The sequence below is a fragment of the Cavia porcellus genome, unplaced genomic scaffold (genome assembly GCF_034190915.1).
Source record: "Cavia porcellus strain 051 isolate PalLab524CR breed Dunkin Hartley unplaced genomic scaffold, mCavPor4.1 scaffold_26, whole genome shotgun sequence".
NCBI classification, from domain to species: domain Eukaryota; kingdom Metazoa; phylum Chordata; class Mammalia; order Rodentia; family Caviidae; genus Cavia; species Cavia porcellus.
The window spans coordinates 5,209,910-5,231,888 of NW_026947509.1; the positions used below are offsets into that span (position 1 = coordinate 5,209,910).

At 55.2% G+C, this 21,979-nt stretch overlaps 1 protein-coding gene across 1 annotated transcript; it reads left to right on the forward strand.

The window, feature by feature from the left end:
- The first annotated feature begins 294 nt into the window (after positions 1 to 294).
- Positions 295 to 21,536, forward strand: Hhipl2 (HHIP like 2). Its single transcript, XM_063237504.1, is given in 22 exon segments — positions 295 to 484; positions 556 to 751; positions 4,133 to 4,255; positions 4,257 to 4,337; positions 4,339 to 4,417; positions 6,985 to 7,362; positions 7,365 to 7,440; positions 7,443 to 7,553; positions 7,556 to 7,640; positions 8,491 to 8,634; positions 9,703 to 9,800; positions 9,803 to 9,967; positions 9,970 to 10,002; positions 10,005 to 10,022; positions 11,089 to 11,222; positions 14,997 to 15,046; positions 15,048 to 15,126; positions 15,812 to 15,820; positions 16,470 to 16,491; positions 18,035 to 18,089; positions 20,257 to 20,339; positions 20,978 to 21,536. Coding segments are annotated over 22 exon segments (2,595 nt in total). The 3' UTR covers positions 21,364 to 21,536.
- Positions 21,537 to 21,979: the final 443 nt, after the last annotated feature.

The following is a 21,979-nucleotide window of genomic DNA, read 5'->3' on the forward strand; positions in this document are numbered from 1 at the left end:
ATTCTTATCTCAAAGATCTGAAAAGGAACCAAGCAAGGCCTTGGTCCTACAAGTTCCATGACTCACATCCGAGTTTTTTTTTTTTTTTTTTTTTAACAAACTGGCACCTCATACTGTCCCTGATTTGTGCTTTGAAAAGGGAGGACCTGCTGTCCTGTGGGAATACGGGCCGGGCCGGAACCGCCCTCATGGTAACCACAGGGCCCAGCCGCAGAGGCAGTCTGTCTGCACCCTGACAGGCCCTGTGAGGCACCCCCTGCTCAGCATCGGCCCCTCCCCCGGCCTGCACCAGGGATGCACAGGTGCTCTCGTCCCTGTGGCCACGTTTCAGTCCCAAGCTCGCTCCGCCTTCTGCGTCTGCAGTTCCCCAAAGGACGGGGAAGCCCGAGTGAAGACAGCACCGCAGACCTGCGCTGCAGCCCCGGCTCCACTGCCAGCCGAGCACCTTGCTGGTTCCCAGTGCTGCGCACATCCCATAGGCCAGGTGGGAGAAGACACAGGTGCGCGGTGCAGGGAGTCACACTTTCCTCCTCTCAGACCCACTGTTCACTGCAGAGGCAGCAGGTGGCTGCCAGGTGCTCTGGGAGCCCTGGTCCAGCTTGGAGCTGCACTCCTGGCTGCTCTTCCGTGACCTGGTTCTAGATGCCGGCCAGCCTCGGCCTGCCATCAAGTCTTGCAGGGGAGAGCTGCAGAGTGGTGGGTGTGATCGAGTCATTGGACAGGGCCCCAGGAAAGAAGTGCGGAAGGGCAGGTGCCCTTACTTGGCGAGTGTGTGGAGATGAGCGAGTCGTGGTGAGGTTATCACAGTGGCCCTATCCAGCAGGACTGGGTGCTTGCTTAGCAAGAAGGGAGATTGGACCAGGCAGGGGAGAAAGCTCCAAGCTCAAGAGCGGACGGGGTATGGTATCTGCAGGCCATGGGGTGTGGAAGGTTCCAGAACCCACGCAGCCAGGGAAGGCCTGGAGCCCATTTCCCGTAGGGCCCATGGATGCAGCCCTGCGACACTCTGCCCTAGACCTCGGGTCCCCAGACCTGTGAGACGGTGCCCTTCTGTTGTCTAGGCCGCCCACTCAGCATGGCAGCCCTGGCAAACTACAACAGTAAACAAAACAATTATGTTTGCTTCAAGATAGGAGCTAAAGCCATTGCGGTGCAGGCTGATTCTAACCCGTGGCTCCAGCGTCACGCCCAAGTACGGCATGGCTCAGGGGGCTCATTTCTGTTCTTTTCCCTGCACCTTGAAGCCTTCACTGAGATTTCCTGAGTCCCCAGCCTCCTTCCTGGAACCCCCAGTGGTGTTTGTGCCTCCCTTGCTGTTCCACTAACAGAAGCAGTCTTGTGTTATTTGGGCATGATTTTACCCTTAGGGCATAAACTCTGACAAAGTTTATGGATCAGTTTTCTAGAAAACATTTCTCTTCCAGCATAATACCTCGCACATAATGCTTATTTATTGACTTGACACTTCGAATCTATTGTAAACGATTGCATAAGTGTTATGTAATCATGCACTATGTAACTGTGCCTGAAGTGTTGCATAACCCTCTGAAATGTGGCCAATTGAACCAGGAGCGCGTGTCACCGATGAGCGCTGGCAGCTGATCGTTCCCCTACTAATCTTGCTAGGACTTTTTGTCCCCAAACTGTGAGGTCTCCATATTTTTCATGGCTGAAGTAAAACAGACATAAGTGCCAATAAAAGATTAAAAAACACACTCAGGTCCTATGTGGACCAAGGGAACACACTCATTCTTACCCACCTGGGGACACCCTGTGCCTCCAATTCCGAGAAGTCCTGGGGCTGTGAAGACTTCACTGAAGTTGGCCCCGCTGTTTCTCTGGTGCCCTCTGAGACGATACAGTGGGACCTGAAGTGCTGAGAGTCACAGATGCCATGCAGGGGCTGGGGTGAAGCTTACAGAGGGCACTTGCCTGACCCGTGAGTGCTGGGTTTGACTCCCAGCACTGCAAACAGACATGCAAACACACATACACACATAAAATTAAAAGCAGACCTTGGGGCACAGGCGTGGTGGGCTGAGACTCGTGTCCCTCTTGGTGACATGTGGCACAGACTGTCCCAGTGATCAGCAGAGAGCGATTGGGTACCCTTCACAGAAGAAACCAGGCTCTCATCTGCGTTTCAAAGAGCAGCTTTGCTGGTGAGGAAATTTCAGGGTGGTGGAACCCTGGTGGACCCTGAGGGCAGCGTGAGCTCAGGTCAAGGAGGCCCGGCACTGTCCCCAGCTCTGGCCTCTGAGGCTGGGGCTGAGTTTGAGACCTTTTGCTCTTGGTCCACACATTCAAGGGGATGTTTCTCAGAGACCTGTTACATGCAAGGGACGTGCACAAAGCAAAACGCTCCTAGCCGTACACAGGGACACAGACTAGGTGAAGAGGGTGCCTGGGCCGGTGTCAGACTTGGTGAGAGTGAAGGGTCCAGCCGTCCTAATGCAGCCTGTGCACGCCTTGTCTCCCTTTGTGCATGTGGTCTATGTCTGCAAGTGTGCGTGTTTTCAGCACGCAAGAGGGAATCAGCTTAATAAGAGAAAAAGCTGAGGTGAGGTTGCGGACCCAGCCTCGGCCTATGACCGGGGACCCAATGATGAATCAGCGCTCGGGTATGCCAGGGTCCAGCATTTGCTCAAGGCCACGCCCCAGAGACCTCGCTTTCCCCACTAAGCTCCTCCTAAAGTCTCCTCTACCCCTCGCAGTAGCATTGGTGTCCAGGGCTTAACGGGTGGCCTTGGGGGACACTATGGACCCTAACGAGAACTGCTGGCAGGCAGGCCCACAGAGGGGATGGGCTCTCACTTAGCAGCCTGACGCTCTGCTTCAATCCCAGCTCCCCCAAGAAGAGGCCGAGCCTTGCACAGCAAGGAGCCACATATTTGTGGCTACAAAGGTTGGGGTTAGGACCTGTGCCCACAGAGATCGAATCATGATTTTATGCCAACAAAATAGATTTATTATAAAAGTACAGCAGACTTGAGCGTCATCTGATAATTTTTTTTTCTTTTTGGTACCAGGGATTGCACTCACAACCTTGTGCTTGCCAGGCAGGCACTTATGCCGTTGAGCTAAATCCTCCTGGTAGTATGTTACCATGCAGCAAGGCAAAGGCCAGCACCGAAGATGGAAGCATCTCCTGGGCTGGAACCTTCGGCACACGAAAGAGAAAATACCAACACTACTCCGTTTGCTATTTTCTTAAGTACTGTGTCCAGACAAAAGTGGCTTGGGGCCACCAGGCCTAGGCGTCTGGAAGGGGTGGCTCCAGCCATGGCCAGAGCCAGGGCCCTCAGCTTTGTGTGTGTTGATGGTTCTCTCTCCACAGCCTTTCTGAGGAGATAGCGGTGCAGGCCATGGTCCTTCACGCACATGCACTTTGCTGATCCTTCCCTGATGGGCTTTTGGGGGAAGTAGGGCCATAAAAGGGCTGGAGGGATGGGTTGGTTTCCTTCTTTCTCTTCCACTGTGTGAGGACACAGCTGCCAGGTGCCACTCACAAGGAATGGGCCTTGCCAGGTGCCTGGCCTGCTGGCCCTGGGTCCTGGCCAGCACTCTCTCCTGGGCAGCGAGAGGGAAAGATGTATTTATGCATTGTCTAGGCTGAGGAGTTTCTCAGTCTTGTCTCCTTCACTGGCTTCTCTCCTCACCCTGTCCCTTGCTGTGGATCCAGGGTCATGAACTGTCCCCTCGGTCTCCCAGCCTTGCACCACACAGTGTACCCTGCTTCCTGCTGGCCCTTGGTGGGTGCTCCGGCAGTCTGCTGCGGGACTGGTGCCCTGGCCACTTGGGGCCACCCTCAGCCTGAAGAGCCTGGAAAACATGTGAATGCCTCACCCCGCCTGGCAGGAATCCCAGCTACTCTCATCTTTTGGGCCAGCAGCAGAAGCCCCTAGGACTCAGCACTGGCTGGAGACTCACGCCAGCTTCCCAAGGGACACTTGGCCACCACCCGCCAGAGGGATACTGCCTCAGCACAACTGGGGGGGGGGCAGAGAAGGCAGAGGATGATATGGGGTGGGAGGAGTGGGGGGGACCCTGTGCAGAGCAGACGCCAACCCAAGCAAACACAGCTGCCCTCCTGAGGCTGCGATGCATGGCATGGCCACTCCTGGCCTGCGAGGTGCCCGGAGTTGCTGGGCCCCTGGCTCCTCCCTGGCACCCCATATCTCTGCCTTGTGGTCTTGTTGGGCCAGGGGGCCTTGCTGCAGGGACATCCCCAGTGCCTAGATTACAGGCCCCCGTTCTGGCCCTCTGCACCTTGAGTTCTGCTGCTACTACCAGTCCTTCAGGTGCTGTGACCAGTGTTGGGACCTGCTCCTTGCCGTGGTTTCAGGACATTGTGAAGCACTTGGACCTGTGGGACCATGTGCTGTGTAGCAGGTGCATTAAAGACACTCTGTGCCAGGTAGGTGGGGCGCAGCCTGGGTGGGAACCGGTGTAGCGCATACCTGTGGCTTTCACAGCCCTGCAGGGAGGTGTGGGCGGTCCTGTGTCCAGCCCTGGGTATCTCTGGTGTGGTGGGCAGACCGGGGGCTGGGTCCCTCCTAGGGTCCTGTCTGCTGAGCCCTGCAGTGCATGGCTGAGGAGCTGCCCAGAGGCAGTGACTCACAGTTTCTGCTCCTACGGCCCAAAAGCCGCAGCCCTGAGAGGCATTGCTGCTGAGCCCAGTGGAAAATGTGGTGCAGACTCGGTGGGCAGGAAAGGGGTGTCAGGGCGCTCACCTATGGTCAGGGTCCATAGGTCAGGGGCAGGGTCAGCCCCTCAATCCCTGAGCTCCTGGCCCTGCACTATACCTCCCTCTGCTGTGGTCCCACAGTGGCTGGCCACCCCAACTCCCTGCAGAGGCCACCAAGCTCCCGGAGCCTGGCACAGACCAGCCAGCTGGGCAGCTCTGCCCAGGGGCCACTGTCCCCTCGGCACCAGCCCCACACCGCTTCCTGCAGCTTAGCTGGGGACCAACCAGAGAGGGGCAGGCTTCACCAGCAGCACAGAGACTGCTTGTCCCTCTCCAGAAACGTTGCCCTTCACCTTTCCCTCTTGGGCAACACGGAGTAGTCCTTTAGGGAAGAAGAATCATTCAGTCCAGCCCACCTGTCTTTTGTCTTTCATTCAAATCTACAAGGTCCCCTTTCCTTCCCCACACTGCTGCGGGTCCCCAGCCCATGACCAGGACTCCATGCACAACGGCCCCATGCACAAACCTGGATGCTCAGACTCCAGGTCTCGGACCAATTGATCAATCGGATCATGCCACAGTGCAGCAAGTACAGAATTGGGCAGTAATGGTGTCGCACAGTAAAGCACATTGTGTGGTGTCAGACGTGGTGCAGTACAGCAGAGCACAGCACAGTACAGTAGAACAGAGTACGGGACGGCGTAGTGTGGTAAAGTGTACAGGACCGCGTAGCAGGAGGAAGTGTAGTGTGCACTGCGGCATAGCATGGCACAGCACGGTATAGAAACGCGTACTTATGTATGTAGTATAGCAAAGTCCACTTTAGGATAGTTCAGTATAGTAACAAACAGCTGGCTAGAGTACACGAGCCATGGCTTTGACGCCCCAGTATATATCATGGTACCTGGGTTCTTGAGCTTAATTTTTTCCATCATTCTGGTTGCAAACCTAACTGGACAAAACTCAATCAAATGGCCCATGCTGTCTGAACTGAACCTAAGCACTGAACCGGATTAATAGGATAGATGAGGGCAAGTGTTTTTCTGAGTTTCAGAAGCATCAGGTGCATCTGGCAGGGGCTGAGCCCCTCAATCCCCGTTGATCCTGTGCAGACAGCAGCCCTTCCGTGACAGGCTCAGTCAGAGCCGCTGTGCTGTGGAGACGGCTGGGCCTGGGCTTCCTTGCCCATGAGGCCTGGTGCCTTTGTTCAGGCACTGAATGGAGGAACGGCAGCTCACCACAGTGCACAGCCCTCCACTCCCTGCATTTCCTCCTTTCCTCCATTCCCACTCCCCAGGAGTGGGCAGCGTCAGTGAGCAGGTCACTTGCTCACTCAGCTCACTCAGCTCACTCATCTCAGCTGGCCGGGCAGCCTGAGGAGAGGCACTGGGCTCCTCTGCCTCTACCTGGTGACCCAGAGCTGCCCTGCAAACTGCGGCCAGGAGCTCAAGTGCCCAGGAGAAGCTGCTGTCGGGAGCTCACAGTGGGGGTCCAGGCTGCTGCCCTGTACAGGGTGCACAATGCTCGGAGCCCTCCAGCACCCCACACTCTGCCCTTTGAACTGGGCTTTCTGACTTTCCAAACCTCAGTTTCTCCTTCATTGCTACTGGGAGCCGATTGTCTTTTCCCACAGGCTGCCACAGTCTGGGGACGTCCAGCCAGCAGAGACTCCTTGGATCTACTGTCCTTGTGTGTCTGTGTGAAGGGTAGCTGCTTTGCTGCAAAGCCCCAATTCAGATAACTGCAGCTCCCTGTGTAGTTTTCCATGTGCTAAACACACATATGCTTCGCAAATTCATGAGGAAATTACTGGACACCTAAACTCTGGGCGTGATACATGCAATATCTGATTTTATCATTTAAAATGTAATTGTAAAGTATTTCAAAAGTGAAAGCATGGAAAATAATTAATGTCATCTATCTAACATTTGAATTTAGCAAATGTGATGCTTGTGCCACACTGCCTTCGATTCCTAAAAAGAAATAAAATCAGGCAGACATTAAATTATAGAAGGGAAACATTTGGAAATTTGATCCCATCTTCTTTTAACAATCTTCATCCTGAGATGTACTCCGAGCATGAGGGGGCAGGGTGTGCTGGAGAGGGACACGTGCGTGTGTGAGCTCCGGTTTTCCCTGCCCTCTGGCAGCAGCATTAACCAGGTAGAGGATCTGGGTCACAGAGAGGGAGGAGGGGTCGGGATCCTCCAGGAGCGGGCAGCGAACCCTGGGACTCCGGCTTTCCCAGCCCTGTCCCCATTCCTTGCTGGCCTGCCCCAGCAGTCCCTCTCCTCCAGGAGTGCTCACCCTATGCCGCCCACCTCTACGACGCCGATGACCCTCGGTCCCTTCTCTGCAGCCTGCCAGGCCTCTGCTCCAACTACTGCTCTGTGTGACCCCCCATCTGCTGCCCCGCCATCTCCCTGCTTACCAGCCATGGCAGCCCCTAGTGGCCCTGGGACACAGATGGCATCCACTTCTGCCACCTGCTTGACCTCCCGGACAAGGACTACTGCATCCCCAATGTGCTGAGGAACGATTGCCTCACCTGCAGCCTAGGGGCAGTGACTGAGGGCCACTGGGGCTGCCTGCAGCTCTGCCTGGCCGAGGTGGCCAATGGGCTGTGGAACCCGGTGTCCATGGTCCACACCGGGGACACCACCCATCACCTGTTTTGTGGCTGAGCAGTTTCTGTGGGGTGGTGTGGGTATACCTGCCTGACGGGAGCTGCCTGGAGCGGCCCTTCCTGGGCCTATGAGCAGTGTGCTGACCACACTGTGGGGTGGGGACGAGTGGGGCTTTCTGGGGATGGATGCTTTTCACCCCCGGTTCCACCGCAACCACAAATTCTATATTTATTACTCATGTGGGGCAAGAAAAAGGTGGAGATTGGTATCATCGAGATGAAGGCTTCTCGGGCTGACCCCAACAGAGCGGAACCGAAGTCCGAGAGGTGAGGCTGGGTCACAAGAGCCTGCAGCTGCACCCCAAGTTCCAAGGGGGACCCGGTCAGTCTGGGTCAGGCTCAGTCAGCCTGCGGGGAGGCTGAGAGGGAGCTCAGTGTGGAGGGAGGAGTCATGCTGCTGCTGCCGCCCACGGCCCACCTGAGACCTCCCTTTCTCTGTAGTTCGGGGGCTTTTAATATAGTAGGAGTTGTGAACCGTTATCACAGTTGATTGTAGAAAATTCCCATCACTCCGTGGAGACACTCCATGCCTCCAGGTCACTGTCATGGCCTCTAGCCTCCCACGCCCAGGTGGCCTCTGGGGTGCAGTCATGCCCACAATCCCCTTCAGGGCCTGCTTGTCTCTCAAAGGTGAGGAAGAGGGACAGTGTGAGGCATGAGAAGCTATCAGACGGTGTCAGTGTAGCGAGTCCCAACGGCCTCTCCCTGCTGCTCCACCCAGAGCCTGGGCCTCACTCGCTTGAAGGGATCCGCACCCTTCTAGAGCTGTGGCCCCAGGGGAGGACCCTAGGGAGGGGAACCTTGCCCTTCTCCTCTTGCCTAGCCTCCTTCCAGTGGACAGGACAGGGACAGTGAGGGAGGAGCCCTGCTGGCACGGGCAGGGGAAGGAGTCTCTCCCCTGGCTGTCTCCCCACCTGAAGTCGTGCACGAGGGAGGATGTCCGGGAAGGGCCCTGTCACTGAGCCAAAGACCCAAGCACCAAGCCGCCATGCTGCTCTCCTGGGGGTGCTGAGGGCCCAGCCGCTTCAGCAGAGCTCGGTGCTTGGGTGGTCACTGTGGGTGTCCCCAGGGGTGGCTTCGGCTGAAGGTCAATGCCTCAGGTCCTCTTCCCTCCCAGGGCCATCTTGGAGTTAGATGAGCCTGCCTCCAATCACAATGGCGGGCAGCTGCTCTTCAGCCTGGATGGCTACCTGTACATATTCACCAGGGATGGTGGGCAGGTGGGGAACCTCTTGGGCAAGTCTGGAAACGCTCAGAACAAGTAAGCTGGACGGTGGAGCTTGGACTTGGGGGAGCCCTGCTGCAGGGGTTTGGCTGAGACTGGGTCAGTCTGTGTCCTCTGCAGTGAGGCTGATGAGAAGAGTGTACTGCTTCCTGTCCTGTGAATAGTGGACACAGCGTCCTCTGCTGCCCAGGGTAACTTTCAGAGGCTCTGTAGAAAGAATTTAGCACCTTGGATGTGGTTGGCATTTTGTATCCATTCAGTTCAGGGGTGCAGCCCCAGGCCCCGCACTGGGTCCTGGAGACCGAGGCTGGGTAGCAAGAGCGGCCGGGCACTGGTGCTACTGCAGGCCTGGGCTTTTCTGCAAGCCAGTGTCCAGGTACGCAATTCCAACAGCCTCCAGAGGGGGCAGCAGGCACTGCTCATGTTAAACCGTGTCACACGTGCCTGGTGCACCCTGAGCACGGGTGGGGAGAATGAATCCATGCAGTGTCGGCGTGACAGTACCTGTTCTACAGATGGGGACCCAGGGGCCACATAGCAACACGAGGTGGATCCAGAGTCCAGCTCTGAGGATCCAGGTCAGGGCCACCTGGGGTCGTGCTGTCTGGATGGGTCCTCCAAGGGCTCTGCTCGGGTTCCTTAGCATAGACGTGAAGGTTGCTGACTGCACCAGGCTGGCCTTCAGTGAACACCTGCTATAATTAGGACCTGCATTGCGCCCTGCAGACGCATGGCTTGTGTGGCCCTCAATTCCAACCCCTAGCCCCTGGACCCCGTTTTCCACTCCGCAAGCCGAGGCAAGCCTTCTGCAGGGCTTCTTTCTGCCGACCACCTTCCTGCACGAGGCAGACCAGTGTAAAGCAGTCCTACCCTGTGATCGGGCCAGACAGGGGCGTCCTCACCCCCAACAAAAAGCTACAGCTGCGGCCCATCAAAGTCACACCTGTGTGTGGCCGCTCTCCTTAGGCTCTGGATGGGGACAGCAGAGCCTCTGGTGATAGAAGGGGAGCAAGCCCCTCCCTTGTGACCCATAGCGCCTCTGGCCAGCTGTGGGGCTCCCCCTGCCCCTCACTCACCCTGGGCCCTGCGACCTCTGTCTTCCAGGAGCTCGCTGCTGGTGAAGGTGCTGAGGATCGATGTGAACAGGCCAGGGGGTGAGTGGTACCAGGTCCCCGAGGACAACCCCTTCCTCCCTGAGCCAGGGCTCACCCCGCCACCATCTATGCCTATGGGGTCCGAAACATGTGACGCTGTGCAGTGGACGGAGGGGACCCGGTCACGCGGCAGGGCCGTGGCCGGCTGTTCTGTGGGGACATGGGCCAGGACAGGATTGAAGAGGTGGACCTCATCATCAAAGGCGGTAACTAGGGCGAGGGGAGGGGTTCCAGTGCTACCCTGGCAAACTCTCCGCAATGCCTCTTTGGGTGAGTGGGGTGGCGCGGATTTCCTGCCTGGGGTGTGGGCGCTGGAGGTCGATGTGAGGGGTAAACCCTGAGCATCCAGGCCGGCTGTTCACACAGAATCCTGGTCCCTGGGACACCTGGCCACTTGGGTGCTGGCCTCAGGGACTGTGCTTGGAGTAGGCCACAGCCATGAACACCACGGTGCCCGCTGTCAACACCACCTGGCTGCTTTGCCTCGTTGTCCCGCCTTCCCTTCCCAGGAGAGTGACTGAGAGGCTCGGTCTGCTTCTCGGTGTCTTTCCTGCTTCTTCAGCCTCCTCCCTAAAACCAGCCCCTTATTCTGTCCTATGAAACAGTAATGGTGTCCCATTCTAGGAGAGAAAGTAAGCCAGTGAAGGTTCTTCTCCCCCAGTATTGGGGTTAAACCCAGGGTGTTTGCACCAAGCTTCATCCCTAGCCCTTTTTAGATTTTGAGACGGGGTTTTCCTGAGAAGCTCAAGTGTCCAAACTGGACTTGAACGTGCCATCCTCCTGCCTCAGCCTTCTGGAGTGCTGGCATGACAGGTGCGCATCACCATGCCTGGCTAAGCTTATTTTTAAAAGTAGATCCCTACATTCTACAGCAGACCTGCCGAGTGCCTCTGGGCTGGGCTGGGCTGAGCTGGGCTGACCAGAGAGCCATCCCCTGTTGTTTTAAATTACGCACACCTGTGGCTTTTGAGCCAGTTATTCTGAAAACTGCTGGCAGAGCAAAATCAGCAGCTGCAGGTTTCCATTTGCTTTCCGAGTGGAGTGGGTGCCGCAGGGACTCGAGGGGCTGTGTGCCATGTGCCCCACCTTGCCCTATCTCTCAGTCCTCTGGCCTTATCCTGGGCCCGACGTGGGGTCCAGCCCAGCTTTGCGACCCTGAGGCTGCTGCTGCAGAGATGGGGACTTGGGCTTGGGTGGCGCCCACCCTGGCCGTGTCTGGAGCAAAGCAAGCGCTGTTGCCGACCACCTCCCCAGGGCCCAGCATTAAAAGACCCCTCCCTCCCCCTGAAACACCCAATTTCTGGCAGACGCTCTTCTCTTTCCTTGGCACTGACAGATGACATCCTGCCAATCTACAGCCATGCAGTGGGGAAGTCTGTCACCAGGGGCAACGTCTACCGCAGCTGCCAGTCCCTGAATCTCAACGGCCTCTACATCGGGGACTTCCTGAGCAGGTAAGGAAGCATCGATGTCCCCTTCTTTTCTGTCCCAACACTTGCATTAAGTTTAATTTACTTGTGGTAAAACAGTCTCCAGGAGTGAGTCGGACGTAGTTTACAGAGGTCCACACTTGTGTTCCCAGCTGCCGAGTTCAGAGCAGGAAATTTCCATCATCCAAGGGTCCTTCTCACCATGAACACCCACCTGCTCCTGCAAGGCCAGGCACAGGCATGTGTGTACACCCCCACACACATACACAAACACATGGGTGTGCACACACAGACAGGTGTGTATACACACACATGGGTGTGCACACACACCCATGGCTGTGCAACGTGGCAGCTGGAGGGAGCCGCTTTTACCACAGATTACTTTTTCTCCTACAACTTTGTGTGTACATGGAATCACGTGCCATGTGCTCTCTTTGCACCTGGCCCCGCTCAGTCAGCAGCATCTGTCAGGTCCATCAGCATCATTGTACACACCCTCGTTTTGTCTTTTTCATTGACTTGTAATATTCAGCTGAATAAATGTACCACTCTGCGCTCAGCTCTGGCTGGCAGACCATTTCTGGTTTGTGGATATCGTGACCAAAACTGCTGGTGTCTCCTAGCTTTCAGTGTAGAGGTCTTGCGTGTGCCAGTGTTTCATAGTGTGTGATGCATAGCGCCATAGCTGTTTAATTTCAGTTTCTGATTGGTAGTCGATAGTATGCAGAATTCCTTTCATTATGGAGCTTGTGATGGGCTACTTACAAGTTCTATTGGCTTTTAGACTAGAAAGAGAAAATTGATTGGATTTTCTAGGTAAAGGACCATTTTATGGGCTGGAGACACAGCTCAGTGGCACAGCATCTGTCTGGCAAGTGCAAGGTCCTGAGTTCGATTCCTTGTACAAAAAAAAACGAAACCCAAAAAACCATACCATGTTATCTGTAAATACAGATATTTTTTCTTTCCCCTATGTTATGGATTAAGAACTGGTGGTTAACTTAACGCCAGCTGGACTATATCAGCATGGCATTGAGCAAAGATGCTCCACCTGAGGAAAGTTGCCAGAATAAATAGGTGGAGAAGAAGGGAGGGTTGAGGCGTTAAGGCATTGTAGCATTGTGGATTCTCCTACGTTTTGCTGTTTGAGCCGATGATTCTCCTGGAGAAGCTTTGGTCCTCACATCGAGCATTGCTTCCTGGCTCTGGAGGGGAAGACGTATACCACTTGGTCTCCAGGATGAACTTGTCACGCTGGCTTCCTGGCATGTACCTGACTGTGCTTGTTGTTGGAGGAGCTTGGGGCCTCTGTGTCGCTGAAGAAGGCTGTGGTACCTTTCAGGACAGCCCTGGTCTTTGTTGTGAGTGTGACTTCTCAGCTCCAGCGTAGAACCCTCATCCCACCAGCACAGCTCCTTCACCCCGCTGGCATGGACTTTCTGGTTTTCACCACTGACCTTTGGGCCTTCCCGGCACGGATCCATAAAGAGACTGATGTGAGTCCTTCTTGTGGGCTTTGGACCTCCAGTTGGACACGTGGGAGGTGTTGTCATGAGCTCTGGGTTTTTTTCTGGACTCATGTGGGACATTGCTGTGGGATTTAGGATCTTGACTAATCTATGTCTTTGGTGTTGCAGATAGATTTCCTGCAGTTTCTTGTGTTAACTTCCGGTGACCATTATAGAAATAATATTATAAACTCTATGTCCTGATTCTACTTGTTCTCTGCACAACCCCTAACTACAACATCCAAATTAGAGGACCTTTCTTATGATTCTTATTTTTAACTTTTTCTTCAGTGTAAATATCTCATAGAGTGCTGAGCATAGATGGGGAGCAATCTGTTTTTCTTACCCATAAATATGATGTCAGTCATGTGTTTTGTCTGTGGTCTGCATGGGGTTTAAAGGCCTTCTGATCCTGTCTGCTGAGAGTTTGTATTGACTTTCGTCAAATGCTTCCTTGCATCTCTTTAGAAAATCATGCGCTTTTTTTCACTTTGATGAATTTAAGAGCTTTATCATTTTAAAGAAACCTTGCATTCTGGTCAGGAGGTACCAACCTTTTCACACACTGTGGGACTGCTTTGCTAAGGTGATGTTGGATTATTGGGCACCAGTGTTTGTGAAAGGACCATGGGCCGGTGTTTTCCTCTCTGGTAATCTCTGTTGGAATTTGGTGCCTGGGTAACATGGGCCTTGAGAGCCAGCTGAGCCGCAGCTCCTCCTCCTCAAATAGCGAGGAGACTTTGGACAGAGTTGCGTTCTCCCCGCCTTCGGTGGCTCTTCTTTCTGAGGACACCAGCCGAGCCTGAGGTATCCTTTGAGGAAAGAGTTTCACCTCTAAATTCAATTTACTTGACAGCTGCCCCATTTGTCTGTGTCTTTCTGGGTGATCTTGGCAATCTCTGTCTTTCAACAAGTTTGCTCAGCTCTCCTAAGTTGCCAAACTTAGAAACTGATTTGCTCATAGTATTACTTTATTATCTTTTCAGTAGTTAGAGAAACTCTCATTGTTATTTTATCTTACTCCAGATACTGTTCTCTCTCATCTTGCTCAATCGTTTTGATCGATCGTCTCTGAGTACCAGCTGTTGAGTTCATGGGTACTTTTCTTTTCCTGTTTCCTGTTTCATTGATTTAGACCCCTTTCCTTTCTTTCTTTTTTGCTAGGTTTAGTTAGTTCTCGCTGTCATATTTGAGGTGGAGGCTGAGATCTTTCCCCTTGTTTGATGGGAGTGCTTAGCGCTGCGAACCTCACCCTCCCACTGGGGGAGCATCGTATGAATTTTGGTATGTGGAGTCTGAGTTTTACCTGGTTAAATGTGTCTTTCTTCTGCCTTGTCTCACCAGCCTTTTATCCCATGCAGCGGCTTTTTGTTTTCAATGCTCAATTGTATTTTCACCTTTCCAAATGTCATGGTGGTCTTTTTAAAAAAAGTATCTCCTATATGTCTACTTAGCTTTCTGATCATATGGGATCTCTCAAAATCACTTTTAAATGTTTTTGTCTCCTAACTTCAATGCCTGTTTCAGGCGTGACCATGTTGCTTGACTAATATTATTTATAGCGATTGGCTTTGCTTCCTTCTTTACTTTCCCAGTCATTTTTGATTACCAGGAGCTTTTCATGTGACCTTGTGAGCGCTGGGTATATTGGTGTTCCCAGACACAGGCGCATCACCTGGGAACACCGCGACCCTGTCCAGCCTTGCTATTGGCACTCTCGGGGTAGGGCCTCCTGAGGACCCTGCAGGGCCTCGGCCTCTGCCCTGAGCCAATGAGTGAGCTGGGACTTCCCCGCCGACCCGACCCTCTGCTTGTGTTCTCTGCCAGGTACATGGTGTGTACCTGAGGTGGGCATGGCAGCTCTCCGGAGTTCACTCCGTGTCATCTTCCTCTCTCTGACCTCTGTCCTGTGAACATTTCCTGCCTCGATCTCCTTGGACTCTGGGCCCCTGTCAGGGCTGTGTCTTCCCTCCCTGGCTGGGAACAGTTTTAGGACTCCCCGGTTCGCTTCCCATCTCCCAGGGAGTACCTCCTTCACTGCCTGATCCACGATGTCTCTTAAACTGCTGCCGTTCTATTTTGATTGACTGGGGTGGGGTGTGACTCTCATGCCCGCTCCTCACAGCCTAGGAGAGACATGGTGTTTTCAGGCTTCAGCTTGAAGATGATGTAGTGATTGGCGAGGTCCTTTACTGTCACTCATCAGATCTCAGGTTTCTTTTATGTTTCTCCCCACAGTAAGAGTCTGTGGGTATAAATACGGATGCCTAAAATACAAGGTTTTATTTTTCATCTAGTTGATTTAGGCTTTGCAGGAAGATAGAAAAACCCAGACATGGAGGAAGTGGGACATATGTGGGTGACACCGTGTCCCATGCCTTCCTGGGGCTGATCAGCACCCACAGCATGTCTGTCATCTCATTTGCTAAGGATGAGGTGGGTAACAAAGCCCCAGGGCTCGTGACATCTGCTCCAGGGGCGCAGATTAGCACCGGCCAGCTGGCGCCTGTGCTATGGTCAGTGTCCAGTGGTTGCCTCACCATGAGCACCTTCCTTCTCCTCCTTTGGTCCTCGGTGACAGTGGCAGCCCCAGGGTGTGTGTGTGACATGACACCTGTTTCACGGGCAGTGCCAGGCTGGCGTTGTGGCTGGATGGTGAGGGGTGATCTAGGTTGCCCTTTGGGCTTTCAGCCCTGGACTGTAGGGAATGCACTGCTCCCGCCTGCTTCTATCCTTAGCCATGGCTCTGGGCGGGGGCAGTGCCAAGAGCAGGCAGGCTAAGTGGGCAGTGAGAGCTTGTCCCTGGCTGGTCAGGAGACGGGGCACAAGGTGTGTGAGCCAGGGAGAATCCCTTTCTCAAGGATGTGGGGTGGGGTGGACAGCTAGGCAGTGGCACTGGACATTGGAAAGGGGGCCCCGAAGCCAGGCAAGTGCTTGTGTGTGGCAGGATGGGGGGAGGGGGTCCCTCAGCTCTAATAACTTCCCCAAAATTCTATAACCAGAGGGCTGTTTTAATTTCAACTTCTCATAAGTTCTTCTGAAGGATGAAATCTCCAAATTGCAATTCTATTTTGTTTGACATGCCTTTGGTATTTGGCAGTGGCCATGGTCACACTCAGAGGCGGGGAAGGTGAGAAAGTGGCCTCTAGAGTCCACTCTGACCCAGGACCTTCAGGGTGCAGAGACCCCACCCCAGGTGTCTCTGTGTCCAGAGCCCTGGTCTCTCCCGCAGGGACCTATGGGATTCAGGCAAGCCCAGGCTGCTCCTCCCACCTGCTGATGAACTGATAGCCTGAGATGCAGAGGGTGTTTTGGAAAGTTCAAGCCTAGGTGAACTCCAGACTGAACATGCAAACGTGCAGAAGAGTGTTGAGACCTCAGGCCAACAGGAGGGGGCAGTGGAAGCCCAGGCTGTGGACGCAAGGCAGGGCGCCAGGTTGCTGGCTCCTCCTGGAAACCCCCCAAGCTGGCCTGGTGGCTGTGCCTGCATGCTTCTCTCAAAAGGAATCGCCAGCTTTGGAAAACTAGTCAGTGTGACTCACAAATGGGTCCAGTGTCCTTGGGGACTGGCTGGGGCTCTGAGCCACTTACCCCAGGGCAGCCCAGTAGGCAGTGAGGCTGCTGGCAGGAGTCATTCCCCCAGCGGCTGGCTTTGTGCTGGTGTATGAACACAGTCATGTCTTCTGCTCCTGGTAGGTCTTTTCCTGCTCAGTCATTTTTGAGAGGAGTATCTTCATTTTATTTTAGTTTTTCCATATTGGGAATTGGACCACTTTGAGCTGTACTTTTTAGTTTTAAATTTTGAGACAATATCTCCCTAAGTTGCTAAGTTGCCCTGGCTGGGCCTTGAACTTGTGAGCCTCCTGACTCAGCCTTCCAGTGTTGAGACTACATGTGTCTTCACTCTCAGCTTATTCATGGTTTTATGTATCAGTCACTGGCTTTAGGCAAGTGTTTTGGTTACTTTTCTCTCATTGCTGAGATGACATACCTGATGCCCCAAATTAGGGTTTATTTAGCTTACAGTTTGTGGAGGTTTCGGTCCATACTCAGCTGGCTCCAAGGCAAGGTGGGGTAGCTAAGGGGCAACTGTTCATGGTAGCCACAAGCAACAAGAGAGAAAAGGTCACAAAGGGGAAAGCAGGCCTCCTTCCCTCCCTTATATTGTATGCTGGCTCTGGCCCTGGGTAGGTACAGCACTCACACCACCAATCCCAGTGCTGGACAACAAACTAATCATAAACACTAGACTCAGCTGCCTTCATGACTGCCTGAGGCTTTTGGGGACATCCAGACACAAACCATAGTAGCAAGTGATTTTCTGATGAGTCCATACTCTGCCCTACCCACCTCTGGGTATGTGGCACTGATTGGTGATACCTGGTGCACAGAAGTGACTGCAGAGGGTGTGGAGGGTTCTGTGGGAGCCACCCACTGGGAACACCAGGGGAGCTGGGTGATGGCCACAGAAGCCTGATGTGTGGCAGACTGTAACCCACAGAGACAAGGTCACAGAAGGGGAAGTGTAGGCAGGAGGAGATGCAGTTGTCGTGGAGACCAGAAGCCCATGGCGATGCAAGGCCCTGCTGGATGTGCCCTCTATGGACACTGCATTTCCATAAGGGAGGCACTGCTTGGACCTGAGGTTTCCAATCAGAAACGACTGCAAAGAAGGGTGTGTGCTCTCCCTGGCCCCTTCCAGGAAGTGTGTGGACAGCGGGCAGCACACAGAACCACAGTTTACCTTTAGCTAGGCCAGGTGCTTGGCCAGGTGCTCCCAGAGCTGAGCACCCATGCTCTGTGCCTGGCCTTGATGTCCAGAATCCCGGGAAGAGAACGCTGATGACACAGTCGGAAGCTGCACAGTGACCTGGGCTTTTCCCATCACAACTCCTCTCTCGCTTTTCTCCACAAAATCGAGGGCATGGGAACCTCACTCAGTGTAAATATTGGGGCGGGGGGTGGTACCAGGGGGCATTTTGGGGAGCCCATACCCTGTCATTCAGACTCTGAGGCTGTGACAAGGCCAGTGTGGTGGACCGGGGCTCTCTGAGTCTAAGCAGGCAGCAGTAGGCTGGTCCTCACTCAGTCCTGGAGGCAGTGGGGGACCGGCGACTTTGGGGGTGTGCAGCACAGAGAAGAGAAGTAGGGAAGGGCAGGGTCAGAGGGAAATGTCAGCCCTGGTCTGGCTGAAGCAGGCAAACGGAGAGCAGGGCTGAGGGGGAGTGCCGAGCGCAGAGCGATAGCAGATGGACTTCGCTGTCTCCTGCGGTGGGTGACCATGGGCGGTCTCAGCCCTGCCTGTGGTCCTTTTCCGCAGGGAGCTCTTCTTCCTGGCCCCCTCATCCAAGTGCCTACACACCTCATGGGTTGGTCTACAAGTTCATGGACCCTTCCAGGTGAGAACCGGCATTATTTTCTCCTCAAGTGTGTTTCTGCTGGCCCTGATCTCCACTGCGGGTGTGGAAGCAGCCATGACCCCCAGGCTGATATGCCACAGTGGGCGAAGGGCAGCTGGGCTCCAGGTGAAAAGCAGTTTGGGCTGACGCGGGTGGCTCCGTGTGTCTTGGGAGCCATGAGTATGGGAGGAAGGGCTCTGCAGTCGGCAATGAGGTCAGAACCATCCACGGTGCCTGTGTAGCCCTCGGCTCCTGGTTAGAACACACTGCCACCAGCTGGAACCACGTGTGGTTCACATACCACTGTCCCATTGACAGCTTGAACTGCTGTGGTGAGGTGGACAGTCACCAGCAGGACAGCTGTGCAAGTACCATGGGGGTTCAAGCCACTCGGCAGAGACAGAGACGTACGAGTCATGGCCTGTCATGAACGTGCGACAGGAGATACGTGACCTCCCCAGGGAAGGAAGTTCAGGGAGGAAGCCTGAGGGCAGAGACCACAGAACTCCCACCTGATATCACTGCAGCCCGCTTGCCTTGTCCACAGTGCTTGTGGGCCCAGGCTCCAGCCAACCACCTCTGGGTGCTGCTGAGAGCACAGCCTGGATCCCAGCTGCAGAGGGCAGTGTTGGGCCTATGTGCCAACCTGGCCAACCAGGGTCCAGTTCTGTGCCATGTCCTGAATGCAGCCTCCTGGGGTGGCATCCCACAGAGGCTCCTCTGCAAGCTTGTTCCCAGCCCTTCCACCTCAGGCATGGATCCCCACATAAACCCATGTCCCCACTCTGGGACAGGAAGTGCCACAGACACACATCCTTGTGGTGGCAATGGCCAGGGTCTGGCTGCTGGGCAGGAGGAGGATTAGAACTAGGTTGCTCGACAGCCAGGATCTGGAACTGGGGCCCCCAGGCTCACTGGGGGGTGGGGGCAGAGCTGTGCACCTCCCGCCCAGCCGCCCACTCAGAAGCTGCAGAACGGTTTAACATGCTCACGACAGGCCTTGATTCATACGTCTTTGTCTCTTCGGAGTGGCTTGAACCCCTGTGGCACCTGCTTGACTGTCCTGCTGGTGACTGTCCACTTCATCACAGAGGTTCAAGCTGCCGATGGGACAGTGGTGTGTGACCACATGTGGCGCCAGCTGGTGAGCACTGTGGGATGGTTCTGACCTTACTGCCGACTGCAGAGGGAAAGGAGGCCGAGGCCACTTTGCAGCAGGAACCCTTATCCGGTGTGCTGACCTCGTGGAGGGTGCTGTGTGCAGCTCTGGGGCTGGACTGAAGGCTGGCAGAGTCCCCAGGGTGGCTTAGTCACAGCGGCACCCACCATGCCACTGGGAGGGGCTCAGGAGAGGCTCACGGCCCCTGTGGGGTTGATGTGGTTGTCACTGCTGTGGAACACAGTGTCTGAAGCCCCACCTGATACTCAGCCTGTGCGGCACTGCACACCTTGGCTGCGCTTCTGAGGGGTTCCCCCCCCCACCCGTCCTTCCCCTTCTCCTCCCTCATCTTCCACAGAGGCACGAGCTGCAATGGGGAGACCGGGACCCTGGAGCCTGGCTGGACTATCAGCTTTGCCACTAATGCATCTGGACCCTGAGCCTGCAGCTCAGCCTTTACGTACCTTGGTTGCTCCTGTGAAATGGGGTGACACTGGCCCCGACCTCATGGAGTGTTCCCACAGTTTGGGACAGTACCCAGCCCCACACAGGTGCTCTGTGCACACACGGGATGACCGCTCCCTGGGTGAGTGACAGTGACAAGAGCAGAGCAGGGTGAGGAAGGCAGAGGGACAGCAGGGTCCAGCTCTATGCCATGTCCTGAACGACCTCTCAGTGCCCAGTCCCCATACTTCAGAAGCCCCGCCTGGGGCCAGAGAGCAGTGTGTGCAGGGTGGAGATGGGCACGATGCAGGGCACTTGTGAAGTGCAGGGCGGTGCCATGAGTTTCTGAGGGAAGGTTTCCCGGGCCTGGTCCCCATAATTTGAACCCAGCTCTCCCTGTGCCAGGCTAGGTTCAACCCCCTTCTACCTGTCTCCCAAGTGCCCTGGCCCTCAGCCCTCATCACAGTCCCACTGCTGTTGCCCACCCGTGGGTTCCTGTGACTAGCTCAGCTTGCTGCAGCATTTGTGGGGCCTCTGTCACCGCTGTTCTGTCTGGATTCATAGGTGAGCTCTGCCGGGCAAATGCAGGTACAAGCCAGCGCTGGTGAGGACCAAGAGCAAGTGGGTCCAGCTCAGGCCGCTGGCCAGTGAGTCCAGCTCTGCGTGTCAGGCCCGCTCAAGCCTACAGCAGTGGCCACAGGTGGGTCTGGCTATCTGTTCTCACCCACCGAGCAGCAGTTCTTAGAGCTTGCTTTGCAGCAGGCGCTGTGCTGAGCCCTGGGTGCAGTCATGCTGCATGTAGGTCTCTGAGCCGTAGGGTATGGGAGCAGAGGCAGCTTGTGAAGAAGTAGATTCAGCTCTGAAGGCCCAGAGAGACTCTAAGGGGAGGAATTCTTCCCAGGGGGTGGCCAGGAAGGACTGACAGAGCAGGGGTGTTGTCCCAGGGAAACATCTAAGAGACAAGTCTCTCTGGAGCGACCCTGTCAAAAAGGAAGCTGTCTAATGAGGGCCAGTGAAGGGAATTAAAGTATATTAACACGAAGAGTTTATATCAAAGAACTCCCATGCATATTGGGCGGGTGGTGCCCACCCTGTGTTCTTGGGAGGATCAGAAGGGGGATCATTTGCCTCCAGGAGTTTGAGTCCAGCCTGGACAACGTGCTGAGACTCTGTGTTTAAAAAAAAGAGGATCCCATGCAGTTAGGAGGCCTCGGGGAGGGGGACACTTCTCCTGGCGCTCCCTCCTGGGATTTTGGTGCAGTACTGAGTACCTGCTTGCCTCCAGCCACCGTCCTGGAGCCGGCAGAGAAGGCTGCTAGGAACTCCTCCAGTGTGACCTTGGCACCCAGGCGAGCTCTGCCCCTGCCTCAGAGAGCTTCCTCCCAGATGCTGGCTCCTCCTGCGAGCAGCAAGGTGTCATGGGGTCCTGGTACCAAGAAGAAAGCTAGAGCATGGCCCCCAGATGCCCAGGGGAAGAGGAGGGGGAGCCCCAGGGCCCATGGCAGCAGGAGGAGGTGGTCAGCACTGCAGTGGCCAGTGTACAAGAGTCACCCTCACTCTTTGGTTAAGGTGGCTGCAGCAACACGGAAGAGAAGTGCCCACCACGTGGCGACCACCGCTGGCTGCAGCCTTGGGAGCCTGGGAAGCTGGGGGGGAGTTGGGTGGGGCTGACGTGCAGCCTGGAATGTCCCTCTAAGGGCCCTGCTGTCCTCTGCAGGGATAAAGGCCCCAGCTGGCTGTGAGCACTGAGAGCGCTTCTGTGGGATTACAGCCCACACTGCCCCAGCCTGAGTGCCCCTGGGTGCCTTGCTGATGCCCCTGTGCTGTTGCATAGGTGCCCTCAACCTGAGATAATAAACTGATGTTTGCTGCAGCTGGCAGGCGTCTGCTGGGCTCCTGGGTGAGGGGTGGCAGTGGGGCAGCTGCTGGAATTGGCTCTGCTCTCTAGCTCCTAGGAGCTGTGGGGACGGGATGGCCTGTGAGTAGCTCCTGTCCTCCCCCGAAGTGGAAGCTCCTGAATGAAATCAGTGCAGGTTCCTTTGGGACCTCCAGTACCCTTATAGCTCCCAAAACTGTAACTGCATCCTGGGGCGTCTCTGATGTCTGCACCCTTCTTGGACTCTCTGTCCTTCTGCCTGGGTGTTGCCAGAGACCCTCCATTGAATTAAGGAAAGCAAGGTCTTGAGGTCAAGAGATCTGACTACAGTGACTGGGGAGCAGGGGACAGATCAGCAGGGCTAGGACTGATGTCCCTCTCCATGGGCTGTCCACTGCCTCCCGGAGGCCC